Source organism: Chlorocebus sabaeus, chromosome 14 (genome assembly GCF_047675955.1).
Source record: "Chlorocebus sabaeus isolate Y175 chromosome 14, mChlSab1.0.hap1, whole genome shotgun sequence".
NCBI lineage: Eukaryota > Metazoa > Chordata > Mammalia > Primates > Cercopithecidae > Chlorocebus > Chlorocebus sabaeus.
Genome location: NC_132917.1, coordinates 46,744,841 through 46,764,887, shown reverse-complemented (window position 1 = coordinate 46,764,887; position 20,047 = coordinate 46,744,841). Strand labels below are relative to the sequence as shown.

The window sequence follows — 20,047 nt, the reverse complement described above, 5'->3', positions numbered from 1 at the left end:
TATCTCCAGCTGAGGCAGGGGGTTCAGAACTCCACTCAGGCCCTGGAGTCCCTCTACTCAGACGGGGATTTTGTTTGGAAGCACGCCGTTTGTTTGTGTGAATGTAATGACTGTGTACCGGCTGATTTCTTTCTTTCCTGAGCTCCCTCCGGGTGGAAACCGTTCACCTCAACCGGTGACCTGCGGCAGTGGGAGGGATCGCTCCTCCGCCGCACCGGGCACTGAGGCCCTCCCTGACCGGGGATAAATGAGGGTAGCAAGGGTATCCCTGCACCGTGTGGTGGCTGGAAGGCTCTCAAGCTCCTCTTCTGTCACTCTACTTTTTCCTCTCTCTTCCCATTCTCTCTGTTATGCCACTCTTGGAGAACCTGGCTGTGCTGCAAAAGCCAGCCAGAAATTTCATACTCTTATCTCCTCCGTAAAATGCAAGGACAAGTTTCTCCCCTTCCCTTCACTTTGCTGTTCCACAAGCCTCATTTTCAGGGGCTCCATTCTGTTCCTGGGCCTTGGATTTAAAGAGGGAATAGGATTGGACATTGGCAACAAGGTCTCTGGCCCCTCAAAGAGCCCCTTGGGGTGCATTTTGGTTAATTGAAAAGCATACAGTTGTAAGCCCATGACTAGGAAAAAGAGGATCTTTTACCATAATACTATCTGGACCCAATACCACCTGGGCAACAATGAATTCTGGCCTGAAGATGGGGTTACTTGGTTACACTTGCAGTTGTTAGAAGAAAAACATCCACTCTCCTGGTGCTCACCATTTTCTACACTGTATTTTGGTAATCTCTGGCCAGCTCTTCTCTCCCCAACTAGCTGAAAGCTCCATGGGGGCAAATATGAACCTTTTTGGACAACCACAACCCTTGCACAGCACCTCACACAGTAGGTGCTCAAGTTATGCAGCATTTTACATGCACGCTTCCCATGGAACCCAACAGTTCCTCCCTGCAGAAGTTACCCATGCTTAGGTCTCTGCCTGCAGGGGACGACCACTTTCCCATTTATCAGTAATAAATGGGACCTTCCTCTCCTTTTGACCACCTCTCCTGCAATCTCAGATGATCATGACCGCCACAGCAATCAGCTAAGTGTGGGCACATGGCCCAAACTGGGCCAATAAAAAACAGTCTCAGAATTGTCACTCTTTCCACTGGGGTTGTTAAGCTGGTATCAGATATCAGTTTAGAAATGTTAGAGAAAACCTGCCTTAAAATGAAGTCTACAAAATGTGAACATAAATAACACTACTGAAGTGTACATTTAAAAATGGTTTAGATGGTAAATTTTATGCTGTATGGGGCTTTTTGGCTGCAATTTAAAAATTTTTTAAATAAAAGCTTCAAGGCCAAAACCAAAAAGCTCAAAAAATAAAAACAATCTGTAAGAAACAAAGAAGGGATATAGCATTGTTAGCCATACTAGAAACTAATGCTGTACAGAAAAACAACTCTATTTGCATCAGGTTACTTTTTTTTAAGACAGCAAAAATACTGAATAAACTCTTAGTCACAAAAAAAATGAAATCCATGCAAAGAAAAGGTAAGACATGATGGAGACGAGTGGATTCCTAAAGAGACTGAGTACCTAGATCCAGCTTTGCCTGAAGCTCTACCTGCTGGAACTTTCCAGTGTATGAGCGCCATTAAATACCTCCCATGTCTTCTCTCTTCCTCCCTCCCTCTCTCCCTTCCTCCCTCCCGCTGTCCCTTTTTTTGTCACTTGCAGCTAATATAGACCTGACTAGAGACTGCTGTCCTTCTCAACTATTGTTTCTCAACGGGGAGAATCAATGTCTGTCTCATCTTTGTGCCCACACGGTACTTTAGGTACTTTACATGTGAAGACGAACTTACTGAAGGAATGTATAATAGAAGAATCCTCAATTGTTTCCTGCCCTATAAGCCCCAACATCCACGTAATGACCAAGTCCTCAAACCTTCCCTTCCTCTCTTCCTACTACTTTATATCATGTTTTATGTCTTGAGTGGATGACTATATTGGCCTCCTAACTGGCCTCCCTGCCTCCAGTCTCACTTTAATCCCCAGGGGGATCCTTCTAAAACTCTCCAGGGGTCCATACTGCTAAAGAGTAAGGTCCAACCTCTGGAGGCTCCATACCAGGCCCTCCTGGTATCAGTTCTCCAGCCTCATCTCTTGCCTTACCTGCCACATCCACACCCAACCTCCTGCTCCCAAATGCTTGGTTGTAGGATGCCTTCTTGACTCGCTCAAGTTGTTCCTCCTGCCTGGAATGTATCCACCCCACCAAGTCTACCCAAAATTACTGTTCACATTCTGATCTAGTAAATGCTACCTCCTCTACAAAGCCCTTCCTGATAGTCCCTGGTATAACCAAACATTCCTCCTTTAAGCCCCAGTCTATACATATTCCTAACTCACCATTTCTTATACTTATTTGTTCATATGTTTCCCCAGACTGTAGACTCCCTTCAAGACATCAACCTAATCGTGCTTACTTTTCTACCACCTGGCACACAGTAGGTACTGGACAAGCATTTGCTGGCTGGATGAAAAAACACAAGCCTGGTCATGTCCGACAGAAAACAAAGTGCTCTGCAAATACAAGGTAAGGAATTATTGTTTTTCTTAGCCACATTCCCATGCACACAGATTCAGTGACCTTGTCCTTTGCCAGGCTGGGGTGTGACCAGATCCAAAGTTCGGGTGCCTTGGCCTGGAGGAAGGCGGGCACAGAACATGAAGGTCCTTGCTCAACACGAAGACCCAGGTGCCTGGGTCACTGTGTGTCAACGTGCCTCCTGCTAAATGACTCACAACCAGGAGAGGGAGGATCCTCATTCCAGAGGACTAAAGGGGGAAGAGGAACCGAGAAAGAATCAAGGAGGCAGGCCTCGTTGCTCACTGCCAGAGCTGGGCCAGCCCCTGCTCCCTAGACATGCAGCCTATCCACCCTGCAAGAAGGTGGGGCGAACCTATGAACTGTTGAGAGGCCTGGCCCAGGAGACCAACTGCACGTGGCAGGGCACAGCCAATTCCAGGGGACATAGAGTGGATCTGTTTCAACACGGCTGCCCTGTGGTCCCCAGAGAGATGTGCTGAGACTGGGCTCCCTCCTGCCACACCTCTGGGTCCAGCACTGGAATGGGTGATGCCAGCTGCTGTCAAGTTCAAGCTGCCAGTTCCAAGCCTCCAGAGGGCTGGCCACTGCAAAGCTGTGAATTCAGGAAAAATGGTCTGTGGGGCTTCCACCTTCCCCGTGTGGCATTTGTTCCTTCCACTCTCAGCAGGGACCTCCCCACCATGCTTCTCCAAGAACCTCAAATCCCATCCTCCTTGAAAGCTCAAAGTAGGCCAGGCAAAGTGGGCCACATCTGTAATCCCAGCACACTGGGAAGCCCAGGCAGGCAACTGCCTGAGCTTAGGAGTTTGAGAACGTGGTGAAACCCGGTCTCCCCAAAAATAGAAAAAATTAGCTGGCCTTGGTGGTGCACACTTGTGACTCTAGCTACTCAGAAGACAGAGGTGGGAGAATCGCTTGAGCCCGGGAGGCGGAGGCTGCAGTGAGCCAAGATTACGCCACCGCACTCCAGCTGGGTGACAGAACAAGACCCCATCTCAATTTAAAAAAAAAGCTCAAAGCAAAGCCACCTCTTCTCTGAAACTCTGCTAGATAGAGTTAAGCCTCCCTGTGTCTAAATCACTTGAACAGTTTGGCTGCATCTCCTATGTATGTGCCTTTTTCCTTCATTGTCATCATCCTCTCTACCCATTTCTGATTATCTCTGCACCCCAGTGATGGCCAGGGCCTGGTGTTTAGGAAGCATGCAGATGGATGCGTAGATGAATGAGCGTATTCACATAGCCAAGTGTACGGCCCAAAGGAGTTCCTCCCTCTCCACTTAAAAAATATTTCCTGGGCCAGGTGTGGTGGCTCATGCCTGTAATCCCAGCACTTTGGGAGGCCGAGGCAGACGGATCACGAGGTCAGGAGATCGAGACCATCCTGGCCAGCACAGTGAAACCCTATCTCTACCAAAAATACAAAAATTAGCTGGGCATGGTGGCACATGCCAGTAAATCCCAGCTACTTGTGAGGCTGAGGCAGGAGAATTGCTTGAACCAGGGAGTCAGAGGTTGCAGTGAGCCGAGATTGCTCCATAGCACTCCAGTGTGGGTGACAGAGCGAGACTCCGTCTCAAAAAAAAAAAAAAATTCTTGGAGAATTCATAAACAAATTGTGGTATAGTTATATAATGGAATACTACTCAGATTTCTTTTTTTAACTCATATACACATAACACAAATGAATTACTTAAAAATTACATTGTGCAAAAGACACCAGACATTAAAAAAATACATGCTGTATGATTTCATTTATTCAAAAGAGCAAATTAATCTACATCAGTAGAAAATAAGGCCAGGAGTGGTGGCCCATGTCTGTAATCCTAGCACTGGGGGAGCTGAGGCAGGGGACCAATTGAGCCCAGAAGTTTGAGACCAGCCTGGGCAACATAGCAAGACTTTATCTCTTTAAAAAAAAAAGCAAAAACAGACCAGTGGTTGCCTGGGGTGGAGACCAATTAGAAAAGAGCCCAAGCCGACTTTCTGTGGTGATAGAAATGTTCCGTATCTTTGTTACGGTACTGGTCACATGGATATTTATACTGGTCCAATTCATGAAATTATATAGTTAAGATTTGTACATCTCACTACATGAAAATTTATCTAAAAATAATGGAGATAATGCCTTTTTGAAGGGAGCTGTCATGACTCAGAGAAATAAAAGTTCAAAGTACAGGGGTACATTCACTGAGGTGGTCCTCTGTAAAGCAATTTCCAACATACACAGGGCCAAAAAGCTTCTGGAGCTGGCAGTGGCTTTTCCTAAGCAAGGTCACAGTCCAGTCACCCAGTTCTGCCCATAAAAAGGGGCAGGCAACCTTGTATGTGTCCCCTGGTTGATAAGGTCTATTTTCCTGCCCACAAACATCTGATTGGAAGGCCACCCAGGGACTCCAGGCTTGGGTTGCTTTACCCTCTGCCCCGTGAGTGCCTCTGCACAAGCGGCCAGACCGCAGCACTCAATCCAGGATGAAGGTAGGCTGCCCTGTGCCCAGTCCTTGAGGCATCGGAGGGTTGTAACGCAGCCCTGCGGGGCAGGCACTGCCTTGTGATTCCCACCAGCAAGGGCCTTTCTGTGCCAACACCCAGCTCTAGGAGAGGTCCCTTGCAAGAGGAGGACTTGCTTTTTCATTAACTCAGAACTTTCAATTTGGAGCCAAGCTGATCCTGGCACAGCCTCAGACCCAACACCAGGCTGGTCCCAGCTCCTTCAGTCTGAATGACTCATCACATCCCAGGCAGCCACCCTTCCAAGAAGCCCCACCCTTGGAGCCCTGGAGCTTTGGGCCCTGGATGCAGAGGTAGAAAACAGAAAACTTCCTCAGCAACAGAACCCCTTCCCTCCCACCTACCCAGCCTGTCAAAAGGGCACAGGTACAGCTGCAGCATCCACGGACGATGAATCCCAGACTTGGGTACCCTGCAGCCAGGGGAAGAAGGGAAAAAATGCAATTCACTCAGTTTTCGGGGGAAAACTGGAAGGCCAGGTAGGAAAGAACCCTCACAGATCACTCTGTTAAAATTAGAACATTTAAAAATAGGATTACCATATGATCCAGCAATTCCACTTCCAGGTGTACACCCAAAAGAATAGAAAGCAGGGTCTCAAAGAGATATCAGTCCACTAGCATTCATAGCAGCATTATTCACAATGGTTAAAATGACAGATGAACGGATAAACAAAATGTCATATATACATACGTACAATACAGTATCATTCAGCCTTCAGAAGGAAGGAAATTCTGACACATGCTACAATATGGATAAGCCTTGAGGACATTTTACTAAGTGAAATAAGCCAGACACAAAAAGGCAAATACTGTATGAGTCCTCTTACATGAAGTACTTGCATAATCAAATTCATAAAAACAGAAAATAGAAGAGTGGTTGCCAGGGGTTGGGGAGGAGGGAACGGGGCGTTGCTGTTTCACGGGCATAGAATTTCGATTTCACAAGGTAAAAGAATTCTGGAGATTGGTTGCACAATAATGCAAATGTTAAAGAGTTCAGGAGATTGGTTGCACAACAATGTCTCAGTACCGAACTGAACACTTAAAAGTGGTTAAGATGGTCAATTCTATGGTATGTATATTTAACACTGTTTTTGTTTGTTTGTTTGTTTGTTTTTGGGGACAGAATCTTGCTCTGTCCACCCAGGCTGGAGTGCAGTGGCTCAATCTCAGCTCACTGCAACCTTCACCTCCTGGGTTCAAGCAATTCTCCTGTCTCAGCCTCCTGAGTAGCTGGAATTACAGGCACATACCACCACGCCTGGCTAATTTTTATATTTTTAGTAGAGACAGGGTTTCACCATGTTGGCCAGGCTGGTCTTCAACTCCTGACCTCAGGTGATCCACCCACCTCGGCCTCCCAAAGTGCTGGGATTATAGGCGGGAGCCACCTTGCCCAGCCAACACAATTTTTTAACAGAAAAAACAAAAAAACAGGCAATTTGGCTTCTGTATCAAAGTCTCCAAAAAATGTATACTCTATGATTCAGTAATTCTACTTTCTAGGAATTTATCTTAAAAAAAAAAAAAAAAGAAAAAGCAGGGGGCGGTGATTCACACCTGTAACCCCAGCACTTTGGGAGGGTGAGGTGGGAGAATTGCTTGAGCCCAGGAGTTCAGGACCAGCCCTGGCAACACAGACCCCATCTCCACCAAAAAAAAAAAAAAAAAAAAAAAAAAGTGATGTATGCAAAATTTAGCTTCAAGGATATCCATTTCAGTATTGTCTATAAGGGCAAAAAAAAAAAAAAAAAAAAAGATTTAGCATACGGGTCCAATGACGGGACTTCACAAAATTATGATAGGACATTACAATGAAATGCTATGAGGTTACTTACAGTGACATAGAGGTGTACTGAAAAACGACTCATGAAATACTAACTTTTTTAAAAAGCAGACTATACAACATGACTGTATGAACTTACATTTTAAAAGCACATGTAAGCCTATAGGGAAAAAAAGACTGGAAAGATATACCTCAAAATGTTTAGAGAGTGCTAAGTCTGTTTCTGCAAATAGAAAATGGAGTTACTAATAATGCCTAGCTCGTAGTGTAGCCATGATCATTAAATTAGATGAAATAGTATAAAGCATAGAAAGTATGCTGGCCGGGCGCAGTGGCTCACGTCTGTAATCCCAACACTTTGGGAGGCTGAGGTAGGAGGATTATCTGAGGTCGAGAGTTCGAGAACAGCCTGACCAACATCTCTACTAAAAATACAAAATTAGTCAGGCATGGTGGCGCATGCCTGTAATCCCAGTTGAGGCAGCAGAATTGCTTGAACCCAGGAGGTGGAGGTTGCAGTGAGCTGAGATCGTGCCATTGCACTCCAGCCTGGGCAACACAGCGAGACTCCATCTCAAGAAAAAAAAAAAAAAAAAGTATGCACTTAGAAAATATTTTCTAGTGATGCTCACAATAACCTCTTAGGTAGGGGTTTAACCCTTCTCCAGAGTTACAAATGAAAAATCTAGGCGGGGCATCTGGTGGCTTACGCCTGTAATCCCAGTACTTTTGGAAGCTGAGGTGGGTGGATCACTTGAGGTCAGGAGTTCAAGACCAGCCTGGCTAACATGGCAAAACACCATCTCTACTAAAAATACAAAAAATTAGCTGGGTGTGGTGGTACGCGCCTGTAATTCCAGCTATTCTGGAGGCCAAGGCAGGAGAATTGTTTGAAGCCCAGAGGCAGAGGTTGCAGTGAGCCAAAATCGTATCATTATACTCCAGCCCGGGTGACAGAGCAAGACTGTCTTAAAAAAAAAAAAAAAAATTTGAATCGAGGAAAAACAGATTAATTCCAAGACCCCTCAGCTAAAAGCACCAGTGTCAACTAGATCCAGGTCTCTGGCTGGATGAGGCCTGATCCCCTAGCAGCCTGCTCCTCCTTCGGCATCTGGAAGCCAGCCTCTCACCTGGGGCCAGGACAGCAGTGCCACAAGGACTGAGCTCCTGTCCGTGTGAGGCACACAGCCCACACCCCTTGGAGAGGGAAGCCAAAATCAACAGTGAATTCCCGCCATACCAGGGCTAAAAACACAAAAACCAAATATGCTATCATATCCTGTCCTGGAAGCAGCGTAGTGTTCTTTCTTTTTTAAAAGTTGTAATCAGAGACACAACTCCAGGTGACAACAGAATAGCTTGGGGTTACACTGACAAAAAAGAAGAGTAAAAAAAGAAGCCCACCTTCAAGGGGCTGGGAGAAGAGAATCTGCAGATCATAATCCTTCCAGCTGCTGAGGGCATTTCACCTTTTTTGACTTTGCACAGCAGCTTCACAACCTAGCATGTCACTGCAAAGCAGAGTTCCTGTGTACTAGGGTCAGGGCACCAGGACCTCCCTGGTGCTGAGTGTGAGGTAAAGGAGAACACAAGCCAGCCAGGCTGACACTGGGGGCAGGACAGGTTCTCAAGAGGCCTGCGCTCTATCTGTGGAGCCACAATGAACCCTAAATTAGGCACCAATGACTAAAGTCTGCCAGGCTCAAGGTAGAATGAATGGCTGGAGAAATATGAGTCACTCTCCACGCCATTGGCACACTGAGCTAGGGCTGGAGAAATGGAAGAGACCCACCGGAGCTTGGGGAGGCTGAACCGGCTCAAGCTGGAGATGTCCAAAGAACAGGCCCCGAAACATCCTGGAAGCCAATCAAAGCCAGTGAATAACCCTCGGAGCTCAGACCAACAAAAAAGTGGGTGATTCGTTACCTTGGATCCACAAAGTCTTCATCCTAGTCTAGGGCCCAGACTCCCCAGCTCCAGACCCTGGAGAAGATTGCCCCAGACAGCGTGCTGACCACAGACAGCGTGCTGACCCATAGGTGAGCCTGATTTGAGGGAGAACAGGCTGTGCTGCACCTCATGGTGTGGTGACCCGCAGCCAAAGTTCTAGAACCCCAGTAAAGAGAGACACCCTGAGCCTTACCGTGGACTCTCTGCTCTGGGCCCTCTTGTGGAGCCCACCTGGCCCTCACGCTCATTCCCAATCCATCCCACACACACCTCCTCTTGGCTCCAAGAATTATGATTACACTGCACCTCCAAACAAGCCACCTCCCCTTCTTTCCCCCTGGGGCTTCCCTTTGGCCTTCCCTCGCTGGAAGGCACCTCTTCCACTCAACTGTCGGTGATTCATCCTCAAGTTCAGGCTCACCACCCAGCTCACCTGTGAAGGCCCCACAACTAGCTGGATCTCACCTGCCTCTGCAAGAGTGCTTCAATCGAACAAGCCCGAATGCTGGAGTCAGAGAGAGCGACGTCCACAGCCTGACCCTTCCACTACCGGTGTACCCCAAGGTGAATCATTGCTGCCTGCACTCTGGTGCTCTGCCTCCATGCCTTTCACCTACTTTCGTAACCGTACCCTGGTTTTCCTTTGAGGAATCATTCTTGCATCTCAGTCCACAGGATTCGGGTGGGGGAAATCCCACCCCTGGTACCAGCTCAGTATCTTAGGTGCTGGGCACCACGATTGGCTCCAGGGTGGGCATGAGACCAAGCCACATCCATGAGAAGCTTCCCCAGGCACTCTCTCCTTCTGAGGTAGTGGGTGCCATGCTGCAAGAACCATGTACTCCTGGAGCTGCTGAGGAAGACCTCAACAGACCTCGCTGAGCCCCCAGATTCAGCTATGCCTGATGCCATGCTGCTCCAACAACTTTCTAGTTACAAGGGGCCATAAATATCCAGTCCCTCCTCTTTTTTGTTGCTACTTTCCAGCTAGTTGTAGTTGCACGTTTGTCATTACAACCATAAGTCTGGTTACACAGAAACTGATCCCCAGAGGCATGGTGCCCGAGGGGACAATTCCTGAAATACAAAATTGGCTGGGCTGAGGTCAGGTGGGGCAGAGAGGACTTTGCCATCTCCCAGCTAAGAAACTGGAATTTCAGATACACAGCAGCAGCACCACCGGCTGGAATGCAGCCTATTTTGTCTTGAGGTGAGACGCTGGGCATGTGGTAGAACACTTCAGGATACTGGCCTATGCCAGATGCTTCTTGGAGCCTATGCTAAGCCCTATAAAAATAAGCCTTACAAGCATCACTCTTGGCAGCCCCTCTGAATAGGAAAGTTTTGTCTATATAAAACAATGCAAGACAGCTGAGAGTGAAGTCAGATAACTGGAGCTGAAAATTCCCTGTCCTTGCTGAAGGCAGCGCCAGAGGAGACAGGGGGACCAGACTTTATTAGGAGACAAGACTGGAAAGGCCTGAATCCCTCCCCATGCAAACCTCACATGGACCCCCCGCTGCAGTTCTCACTGCACTGCTAGAGAGCCAGGGGTGGGTGCCTGAGAGGAGCCCCAAGGCCTGCTGCTGAGGGACAGACCCTCGAGGCCTGGATCTAGATCCATGGACTTAGAGTCAACACAATCTTTGGCTCTAGGTTCTCAGACAGGAAGATGATGCAATGCCAATTGCCCAAAGGCTTATTACTACAGAGTTTTAGGGAGCTGTAGAGGCAGACAGACCCCAAACCTGGCAAACAAGTCCTTGCACTGTTCAACCCATAAGGTAGGCTCAAGTGTTCCACTCCCATCAGGGCCTGGGCTGCCCAGAAGCAGTGGCCCAGAGGGGGCTCTTCACAAATGGCCCTTTCTGGTGGCCAAAAGGCCAAGAGTCAAGGCAGGGCTTCCCATAGGACAAAACTAGGGACAGCCATATGGCCGAGACACCACGGCCAGGCAGGAAGTCTGCCACACTGCCCCAGCGAGCCATGGCAGGAGCAGCAGACCAGCCACTCTGGGGTCTTCCAAACAGCTGCTTCTCCTGGAGCTGCATCCCTCCAGGAGCACGCTTTGCTCACCCGCCTGCCACTCCCTCAAGGGAAGTGACCCTAACTTGGCATCCCCAGCAGGTGTTTGCTGAATCAACTGCTGACAAATTTTACTTCCTCCTGTGGGAGGCAGGCCAGGAGACTTGGGGGATACAACTGCAAGAGGTCAGACGCTCGGCAGAAGGAACATACTGACCCCTAACTGGGGAGAATGGACGTGCATACTGGGCTGAGGTCCAAGTGAGCTGGGAGGAGGGAGACGATGCTGCAAGCTGAACAACTAAGGGAAGCTTCTGGCACAGGATGCACCTGAACTGTGTCAGAGGAGAATGTAAGGACACAGCTATATGTGCAGAGTGAAGAAAAAAGGCAAGCACAATGTCCCAAGAAGAAGTGAAGGGAAGAACTTCATAGATTATGTTGGATACCAGGAGCAGACCTCATTAGGCTGACAGGTGGGGCTTCAGGAAAGGAGAGAGGGAGACTGGTTGAGGGTACAAAAGAAATGAACACCTGTACTCAAGAGGCTTGGAATTCAGTGGAAGACAGGGCTCACAGCCATGAGCACATGGGGTCAAATGCAGAGGGTTCTGCCAAGGGAGTGGGCAGCACTGAAGACAGGCCATCCTAGAAGGGCCTTGAAAGCATTCTAGATTATTTTTGTTTTTTTGAGACGGAGTATCATTCTATCCACCCAGGCTGGAGTGCCTTGGTGTCATCTCGGCTCACTGCAACCTCCGCCTCCCAGGTTCAGGCAATTCTCCTGTCCCAGCCTCCCAAGTAGCTGGGATTATAGGTGCATGCCACCATGACCAACTAATTTTTGTACTTTTTTTTTTTTTTTTAAGTAGAGACAGGGTTTCACCAGGTTGGCCAGGCTGGTCTCGAACTCCTAACCTTAAGTCATCCACCCGCCTTGGCTTCCCAAAGTGCTAGGATTACAGGCATGAGCCACCGCATCCAGCTTAGATTACTTTTTATTATTTTTATTAATTTAAATTTAATTTAATTTAATTTTTTGAGACAGACTCTCACTCTGTCACCCAGGCTGGAGTGCAGTGGCATGATCTCGGCTCACTGCAAGCTCCGTCTCCCAGGTTCATGCCATTCTCCTGCCTCAGCCTCCCAAGTGGCTGGGATTACAGACGCCCACCACCACGCCCAGCTAATTTTTTGTATTTTTAGTAGAGATCAGGTTTCACCTGTGTTAGCCAAGATGGTCTCGATCTCCTGACCTCGTGATCTGCCCACCTCAGCCTCCCAAAGTGCTGGGATTACAGGCGTAAGCCACCGCGCCCGGCCTGATTATTTTTAATACAGAGTAAATGGATGATGTTCCCTCTTCACCAAACAAACAAGGATGGTAATGGAGCTGTTTCATCTGAAGATATATCTGTCACCTGCACTTGGAGTTGGCTGGGAGGATTTCCTTTCCAGGGCCTTCCCCTGATCTGACATGGTTGGTCAGGGGTCAGTGGGCTGGCAGAAGTTACAAGAGGGCCATGGCAGGTCCTGGGGAATGGGGTAGGAGAGGGGTGGGCTTCCAGTCTAAACCAAGATGACTGATGTTAGGTTGAAATATAAAAGCAAATTTTCTGAACAACTCATCCACAAACACCCATAAACGGCCCTGGGAAAGCAAATGCCAAGAAAATGACTGCAGGGCTTCACCAGGGCTGAAGGAGGTCCAGAGAGGAGAAAGTCCTCATCTGTGTGACCCGTCTTAGAGGCAACCGTAATCTGCCTCCCAGCACCTCCTGCCTCCCAGCTCCTCTGTTACAGGTGGGACACAAGCTTTAGAGACATCCATCTGGCCACCAATGCTACTTACAGGCTGCATGAACTTCCTCCACTTCTTCATCCTCAAAATGGGCATAACAACCACCTCCCATTTACAGAGGAGAGATGAAGGTTAACAATCAGTCAACAAGGCTGGGCGTGGTGGCTCACGTCTGTAATCCCAGCACTTTGGGAGGCTGAGGCGGGAGGATCACGAGGTCAGGAGATTGAGACCATCCTGGGTATCACGGTGAAACCCTGTTTCTACTAAAAAATACAAAAACTTAGCTGGGCTGTAGTCCCAGCTACTCAGGAGGCTGAGGCAGGAGAATGGCGTGAACCCGGGAGGTGGAGCTTGCAGTGAGCCGAGATTGCGCCACCGCACTCCAGCATGGGCAACAGAGTGAGACTCAGTCTCAAAAAACAAACAAACAAAAAAATCAGTCAACAAATATTTATTAAACAAGTGTTCCAGGGCAGTGTCTCACCAACTGTAATGTGTGTGTACATCACCTGGGAACGTTATAAGGGGTAGATTCTGATTCAGTGGGTTTGGGGGGGCCCTGCAAGCTCCTGAGTGGTGCACATATGATCATCCCACCTCCCCCCATCCCCCTACATACACATACATCAGAGACATATATCAGAGGCTCAGCTTCCAGAGGGAGGGGTCTGCACCCCACATTTCTGGGAATGCCATCAAACATCAGGTATACAAGAGGAGCTCAGGAAATTGGTACCTGAGAAATGAAGAACCAAACAGGGGATTCTGACAGGCATGAGAGGCTCTGCCCAGGGCCACAGGTGACTTGGGAGCAGCTGGCCACAGGATAGGGCATTACTGAGTAACAGGTCAACATGACGACTTCTCTGCAGCCAGGAGCAGCTGAAGGCAGGACCAGGGAAGAGGTGGTTCTTCTTCCAGAGCCTCCAGCAGGGCCCAGCCCACCTCCCAGGTTACCAAGAGGCCCTAAAATCCAGTCTCGTACTCCTGGCTGGACTTGGTCAGTCTGAGCACATGTGTGACTCAAATGTTAGGGGACCAGGAGTGCTGGTGCTGGGCACAGACCACCTGGACATGGAAACAACAGGTCTTCCCATGAAGTTGTCTTATTTTTCTACCTTAGTGGGGAACATGTGGCTTTTCTATTGTTTCTAAACAGATGTGACATGGACAATAACTCTTTTCCCCTCGGAGGAGGTGGAGGTCATGTACTCCCCTACACCTTATATACACAAATATGCATGTGATGTCTCTGCACTCTGGCTAATGAAAACCCAAGACTGCTGCAACTGCCTCTTCACTCAGGCTCCTGGGTTGACATCTAAAGCTTTCCCGGAAATCAGAACGCATCTTTGGGTGTAACACAAGGGTGCACATTTCAGAGGAAGGCCGGGCCTTTGTGAGTGACGCCTCACAGGGTCACAGTGCAAGTCCCTCTACTCTGATGGGGAAAGAGGGTGAGGGGAATGTGTTTTTATGTCTTTTGAGGGTGGGGGTGAAGAGACCCAGGGTCTGTTTCTGAATCCCCTAAAAAGAACAGCAGCTTCCTGTTGGAATCGCTCCACACTGGGGCCCCCAGAGAGCCTCCCAGTCTGGCAAGCTCAGGCCCCCCTGTGACACACAGGCCCTGTCCTCCTCCTCCAGTCAGGTGTGCCTAAGACCCAGACTCCCTACCCCACTAGAGAGTACCAAACAGAACCACAGAGCAGATTCCTGTGAAAAATGGCCAGTCAAGCCACGACCTAATAGTCTGGCCAGGAGTGCTGAGTGTGGGTCAGTCTGGCTCCTGCAGGCAGCCCCGCATCAAACGGAGCCCAAGATCGAGTGGCTGTCTGGGACGCAGGACTCCAGTTCAAATACACGCTAACTGATGTCCTGGGCAAGCTGCTTCATTTTTGTCAGCCACAGTTACCTCAACTGTAACATGAGGGGTTGGCCTAGATCACTTGATTCCTTTCATCCTAGGATTCTCAGCAACAGTATCACAAGCTCCAGCTGCCTGGGTTCAAATCCCGCCTCCGCCACTTCCTGTGAGACCTGGCATGAATCACCTCACTTCTTCCAACCTTAACTCCTCATCCGTGACACAGAATGAGGGGAACACCACCTCAGAGGGTTACAGAGGGGACTCAACGAGGGTCTACCTGGCATGGAGGGGGCTGAATAAATATCAGCATTCTGTGAACTCTGTGGCCCCTGCTGCCACCACCCTCATGCTTACAGATGGAGTCAGGACCAACGACCAGCATCCTCAGCCCCCGAAGGGTGTGGTCTCTACTCTGCATGGGAAGACCCACCGAATCCCCCAAACCCAGGCAGATCAACATCGTGCACACCCTGGTAGCCACGTGCATGGTCTCAAGCACACGCAGGGTCAGGCAAACCTCAGCATGCCGGGCAGCAGGCATGGTCACTGCAGCAGGACAGGGAGGAGGACAGGCAGAGAGGAGGCAGGCAAAGGGAAGGCCATGTGCAGTCACTGGGGAACGGGAGCTAGCACAGCCCGCGACCGAGCAGCCCGCGCCGGCAGCGCCCGGCTCCTTACCTCCCCTGCAGAACCTCTGACCACCGGGACTGTGTTTCCCCCAAGAAGCTGGAGGCATGCTAGAAAGAGGAGAGAGCAGGAGACAGGGGGCAATCCGTCCTGAGCCAGGCTCAGGAGAAAGTCCCAGAAAGGAAGCCCGAGGAAGGGGGTTCCGCTCAGGGCGTCCGTGGCTGAAAGGGTTTCTAAGAGACCTGAAAGACCCAAATGCCAAATGCAAATCACCCCCAAGGCTGGCCTGTGCCAGAGGCGCAGAGCGGGGGACGAGAGAGCAAAGGGAGAAGACCACCCATAGACCAGGCCGTCCCAGAAACGCACCTGCCCTCCCACCGGCTGGCGCTGGGTCCACCCACAGTGACCATCTTGCCAGGTTTCCTGGCATGGTGTGGACCCAATGGAAAAGGGATCCAAGGATCTGGGGTGGGCAAATTCCCCTCAGGAAGTCCCACTAGCCAGAGTCAAGGAGGGTGTGCCCTCCACAGATGTCACAGTCACTCCTCCTGGGACCCAGGGGAGACAGGGGAAACTGAGTGTGTGTTGCAGGGGCCTTGGAGGACTCATATTCCAAGGCCAGAGTCAGAGCATGGAGGTTCTTGTACTGGCTCCACCATTAATCTGGGTAACTTTGGGCAAGTTATCCTCTCTGGGCCTCAGTTTCCCCACATACAAGATGGAGAGAATGTCCCTATCTATAATAGAGGGTATCACATACTCTACAAATGCCAGGCACCAAATCCCCATTGAGCCACAGCCATCTTTTCTAGACTTTTCTCTGCGGGTTGGTTTGTGCTGCACTAGGGAGACGATCAAACATCCAAGATTCCTGACAGCAGGCTGGGCAGAAGGGTTCCCGCAGCCAGGGATCCAGGGAAGAAGGAGCCTGAAGCACAAAGTTTGGGGTAGGATGACTTTAACACTGAACACATTTGGGGTCCTGTTAAATGGCATGGTTTCCCCAGCTGGGCTGTCCACAGCCCCCTCATGAAATTCCTACATCATTGATCTGTGTCCCTAAATCCCCTCCCGAGCACCCCTTGTCCCTGGAAGGCTGAGAGCTCCTCCAGGAACCAGTTCTGAACTGTTCATCACTGGGTCTCAGCCCCTGCTCCCTGGGCCACTCACGGCAGGTGCCCAACAAATAACTGAGGAGTAGCAGACTCCTACAGCGCCCAGAACCTGCTCTGGGGCCAGCGCCAGTCAGCAGAGCCAGCCTGCCAGTGAGAGGTCATACTTTGTAAACCTTTCTCAACCTGGCTACACAACTCCGCTGATGCCTCTTGGTCATGGTAACCCTGAGAGGGCAGGTATTACAACCGTATCTTCCAAACAAGTAAACTGAGGCCAGAGAAGGTGAAGAGGTGATTGCCCAAGGGTACACAGTAAGGTAATCGTTGTTGACAGAGCCAGGGCGAGAATCTGAGTCTCCTGATGTCCCAGGCACCAGGCAATGTCAACATGGCCAGTTACTACCAGCATCCACATTGGATACCAGTGCCAGGGCACGGGCACTACCAGGGGTGAAGAATCTGGACACGAGCCCAGCAGGGCCCTGGGAGTCAGAGTGCAATGAGCTGCATACAGTGGAGGGGAGCCCAGGCTGGCACTAACAGCTACCTTTGATGACAAAAGCCTCCGACAGCAGCCGCATCTGATACAGGGGCTTGTTCTCCATGGATACGTCATCGATCCCGGCCCGCGCGTACATGCTGATGGCATCTCGGTACGAGCCCTCCACGTAATGCAGTTTGCCCAGGATCAGCATGGCCTCACACATGTACTGTGGCTGAAAAGACAAGGACATGTTAGCAGCACCTTCCCGAAAGGCACCTTGGGGTGAACACCCCCCACTGAACCTTGACCCTGTTTGCCTCAGACCTTGCTCAGAACTCCCCCTCCTCCTCCAGGAAGCCTTCCCTGATGCTCAAGCACATGATCCCCGCTCTCACCCATGGTCCATAGCCTACATCGTGGCTCTCAAATAAATTCTCATATGAGTTCCTAATTGTTTCAAATGTGTGCGTTTTATGTCCCCAGCAAGACTCTATAGACCTTGCAGACTAGGCCCTGTCTTCCCTCTCCTGAAGCCCCCCAAAGACTGTAGCCTATGGGGGTCACTCAGAAGCTCAGGCATTTATTCTAAACACAAGTGGAGAGTCAGAGATGGAGCTAAGTTTTATGGAGCCCCAGGCTTCTCATTTTGGGGGTCCTCTTGTGTACGTGTATACGCAAATCATAATTAGGTGAGAGGTCTCAGAAACAGCCTGTGGGGGAGGCTTCCCCAACAGTGGTGGAGGGACAGATTGAGGAGGAGAGGGCCTGCTGCGTCACCATCCTCTTCCTATCAGAAATGGGTCAAAGAGCAGAATCACAGAGGCCAAGAGTGGCTGAATTTAAACCTGTTTTCTTTTCCCTCCTTTTTCAAAAGCTGCTTACATCTAATCTCCACTCCACAGAGGAACTCTCAGGGCCTCCCTTAGGGCCTGCAGTGGTCTGGACAGCCCTGATCACCCCTACTCTGGCTTGGGCTCCTGTGCTGCTGCCTGAGGGAGGCTGTGCTGGCCCTGGGCTGTGCCATCCTGGCGCATGCGTTCTGATCTTGGACATGGCCCCAGTTCTCCTTGTGACCTCCCACCTCTTCAGGCCATTTGTTCTGGTCCGCTGCCTCTGATTCTGTCCTCAGCTGGCTCACAATGCCTACGGGCCAGGCCCTGGGCACTGCTCCTGCCACACAGGCACCAATCTGTCCATAAAGCTCCCCAAAGATGTAGCTCTGGTCCCACTCCTGGCATCTGTCACTGGCAGGAAGGTTGCTGCCCCTGTCTCCCTGCAAAGAGGTAAGAGTCTGGGGTCCCTGTGACCCCAGGGCAAGCCTCCAGCACTCCTTACCATCTACTGCCCTCTCAGAAGCCAAGAGAAATGGAGCGTGGCACAGACAGGCTCCAGGGAAGCCAAATTCTCCTTCCCTACTCGTCCTTCTGGCTTTTGTGAGTCCACATTCCTCTTTTGCCTGTGCTTCCTCAGGTTCCCTTCACCCTAACCTAACCAGATCCTCTTCCGTCCTTTGGGGACTTGCTCAGGCCCACCTTCTCCTGAAAGCCTCCCTGACTACCACGGAGCTCCCTTCAGCTGAACTCCTCCAATGCCTCTACCAATGAGCCCATTCAGCCTCGCACGCCTGACCTGCTTTCTCTATTAATTAACTCTCCAAAGCTGAATCTTTTGAGGGGATTTGCTAGTCTCCTCAGATAGGCCACCCACTCCCTGGGCCACGGCCACAGATGACACATCCCAGAGGTATGCGGCCTATAGTCCTTCCAAGCTGGGCAGTGACTCTGCGTTCCCTGCACTGGTCTCTAGCCATGGGCTCATTTCCTCCCTGCTCAGGCTGCGTCTTCCTCGTGGGTGAGGGAGAGATAATAACACCTACTCCTCACCGCCTATCACAGCGATGCTGAGGACATTAATAGGGTAAAGTCCAGAAAAGAGCTTTGAACTTTTCTTTGGAAAAGAGCAAGATAAATACAGGGTATGTGTAATTATCATTATCCTGCACATGGAGACAAGGGCAGCGAGGCACAGAAGGGCATTTCAGGCATGCTGATGGCGTGTGGCTAGCAGTGGTTCATGGAGGACCAGTGGCAGTTTACAACAGAGCTTCCACCAAGCTGGGGAAAAATTAGACAATGCAGGGCATGTTTTATAAAGCCACATTCACACTATTTAAAAAGATGCTCGGCCGGGCACGATGGCTCACGCCTGTAATCCCAACACTTTGGGAGGTCGAGGCAGGTGGATCACCTAAGGTCAGGAGTTTGATACCAGCCTGGACAACATGGTGAAAACCCGTCTCTACTAAAAATACAAAAATTAGCCGGGTGTGGTGGCATGCGCCTGTAACCCTAGCTACTCGGGAGGCTGAGGCAGAAGAATCACTTGAACCCGGGAGGCGGAGGTTGCAGTGAGCCGAGATCGTGCCACTGCATTCCAGCCTGGGTGACAGAGCGAGACTCCATCGTCTGGAAAAAAAAAAAACGGCTCTTAGTTCTGAAAGGATATCTACCTTGCCCTTAAATGCTAAGCTGTTTTTCTGTTATGGCACAGTAAGAGCAGAAGATGGTATCATTTTGCTGCTATTTCTTGCTTTTTAATGTCCTTACTTGGCAGCATGAAAAGTCTGCTGCACTCCATGGGACCCATGCATGTGGATATGAAATGTTCTTGGTCTATCAGTCCAATAGTCAGGGAACAGAACCCTCACCCAGTGGGAGGGTGCCACGCAGGAGGTCGCTTTACCAGGGGAACAGTCCCCTCTACTGTGTGGATCAGTGCATCACCTAGTCCTTTTGTGCCTCACTGTCCCTGTCAATAAAAAGGGAAAAAGGACTTCATGGAGATACCCAGGTATGAGGAAAGAACGGATGAGGAAATACTTCACAGACTAACGTGGGAACTATAAAAGTAGGGCTGTGATCACCATCCGTCACATGAATCCAACTTTCCCAGTCATTATTTTATTTCCACCCCAGTACTCTGGGAGGCAGCACCAAGAAGTGAGAGATAGCATTAGAGCATGGGCTGTAGACACCAAAGGCCTGGGTTGTCATCACCTTTCTTGGGTCTCAGAGATGGGGCTTGGCAGGGCACAGTGCCTCACGCCTGTAATCCCAGCACTTTGGGAGGCCAAGGCAAGAGGATCGCTTGAAACCCGGAATCTGAGATCAGCCCAAACAACACAGTGAGAACCCTGTCTCTACAAAAAATTGAAAAAGAAAACAAAAAGAAATGGGGCTAATAGTAAATACTATTGCAGAAGGTTCCTTGGA

General features: G+C 49.9%; 1 protein-coding gene and 1 long non-coding RNA gene across 9 annotated transcripts in view; both read right to left on the bottom strand.

Annotated features, from left to right (window-relative positions):
* The window catches only part of TTC7A (tetratricopeptide repeat domain 7A), a 157,175-nt gene that overhangs the window by 102,017 nt on the left and 35,111 nt on the right, over window positions 1-20,047 (bottom strand). For 6 of the 8 annotated variants that reach the window (XM_038006895.2, XM_073022952.1, XM_073022951.1 and 3 more), the window contains exon 3: window positions 16,839-17,007. In XM_038006895.2, the coding sequence (XP_037862823.2) occupies window positions 16,839-17,007 (169 nt within the window). Of the gene's footprint in view, window positions 1-15,227; window positions 15,287-16,838; window positions 17,008-18,110; window positions 18,390-20,047 lie in introns of those variants that run through there. The other 2 variants (XM_038006897.2, XM_038006896.2) reach the window with 2 other exon arrangements.
* On the bottom strand, window positions 337-15,221 carry LOC140713324 (uncharacterized). The gene is made up of 2 exons (XR_012095283.1): window positions 14,595-15,221; window positions 337-13,564 (listed from the first exon to the last, which is right to left on the bottom strand). It is a non-coding gene; the product is annotated as an uncharacterized lncRNA (long non-coding RNA).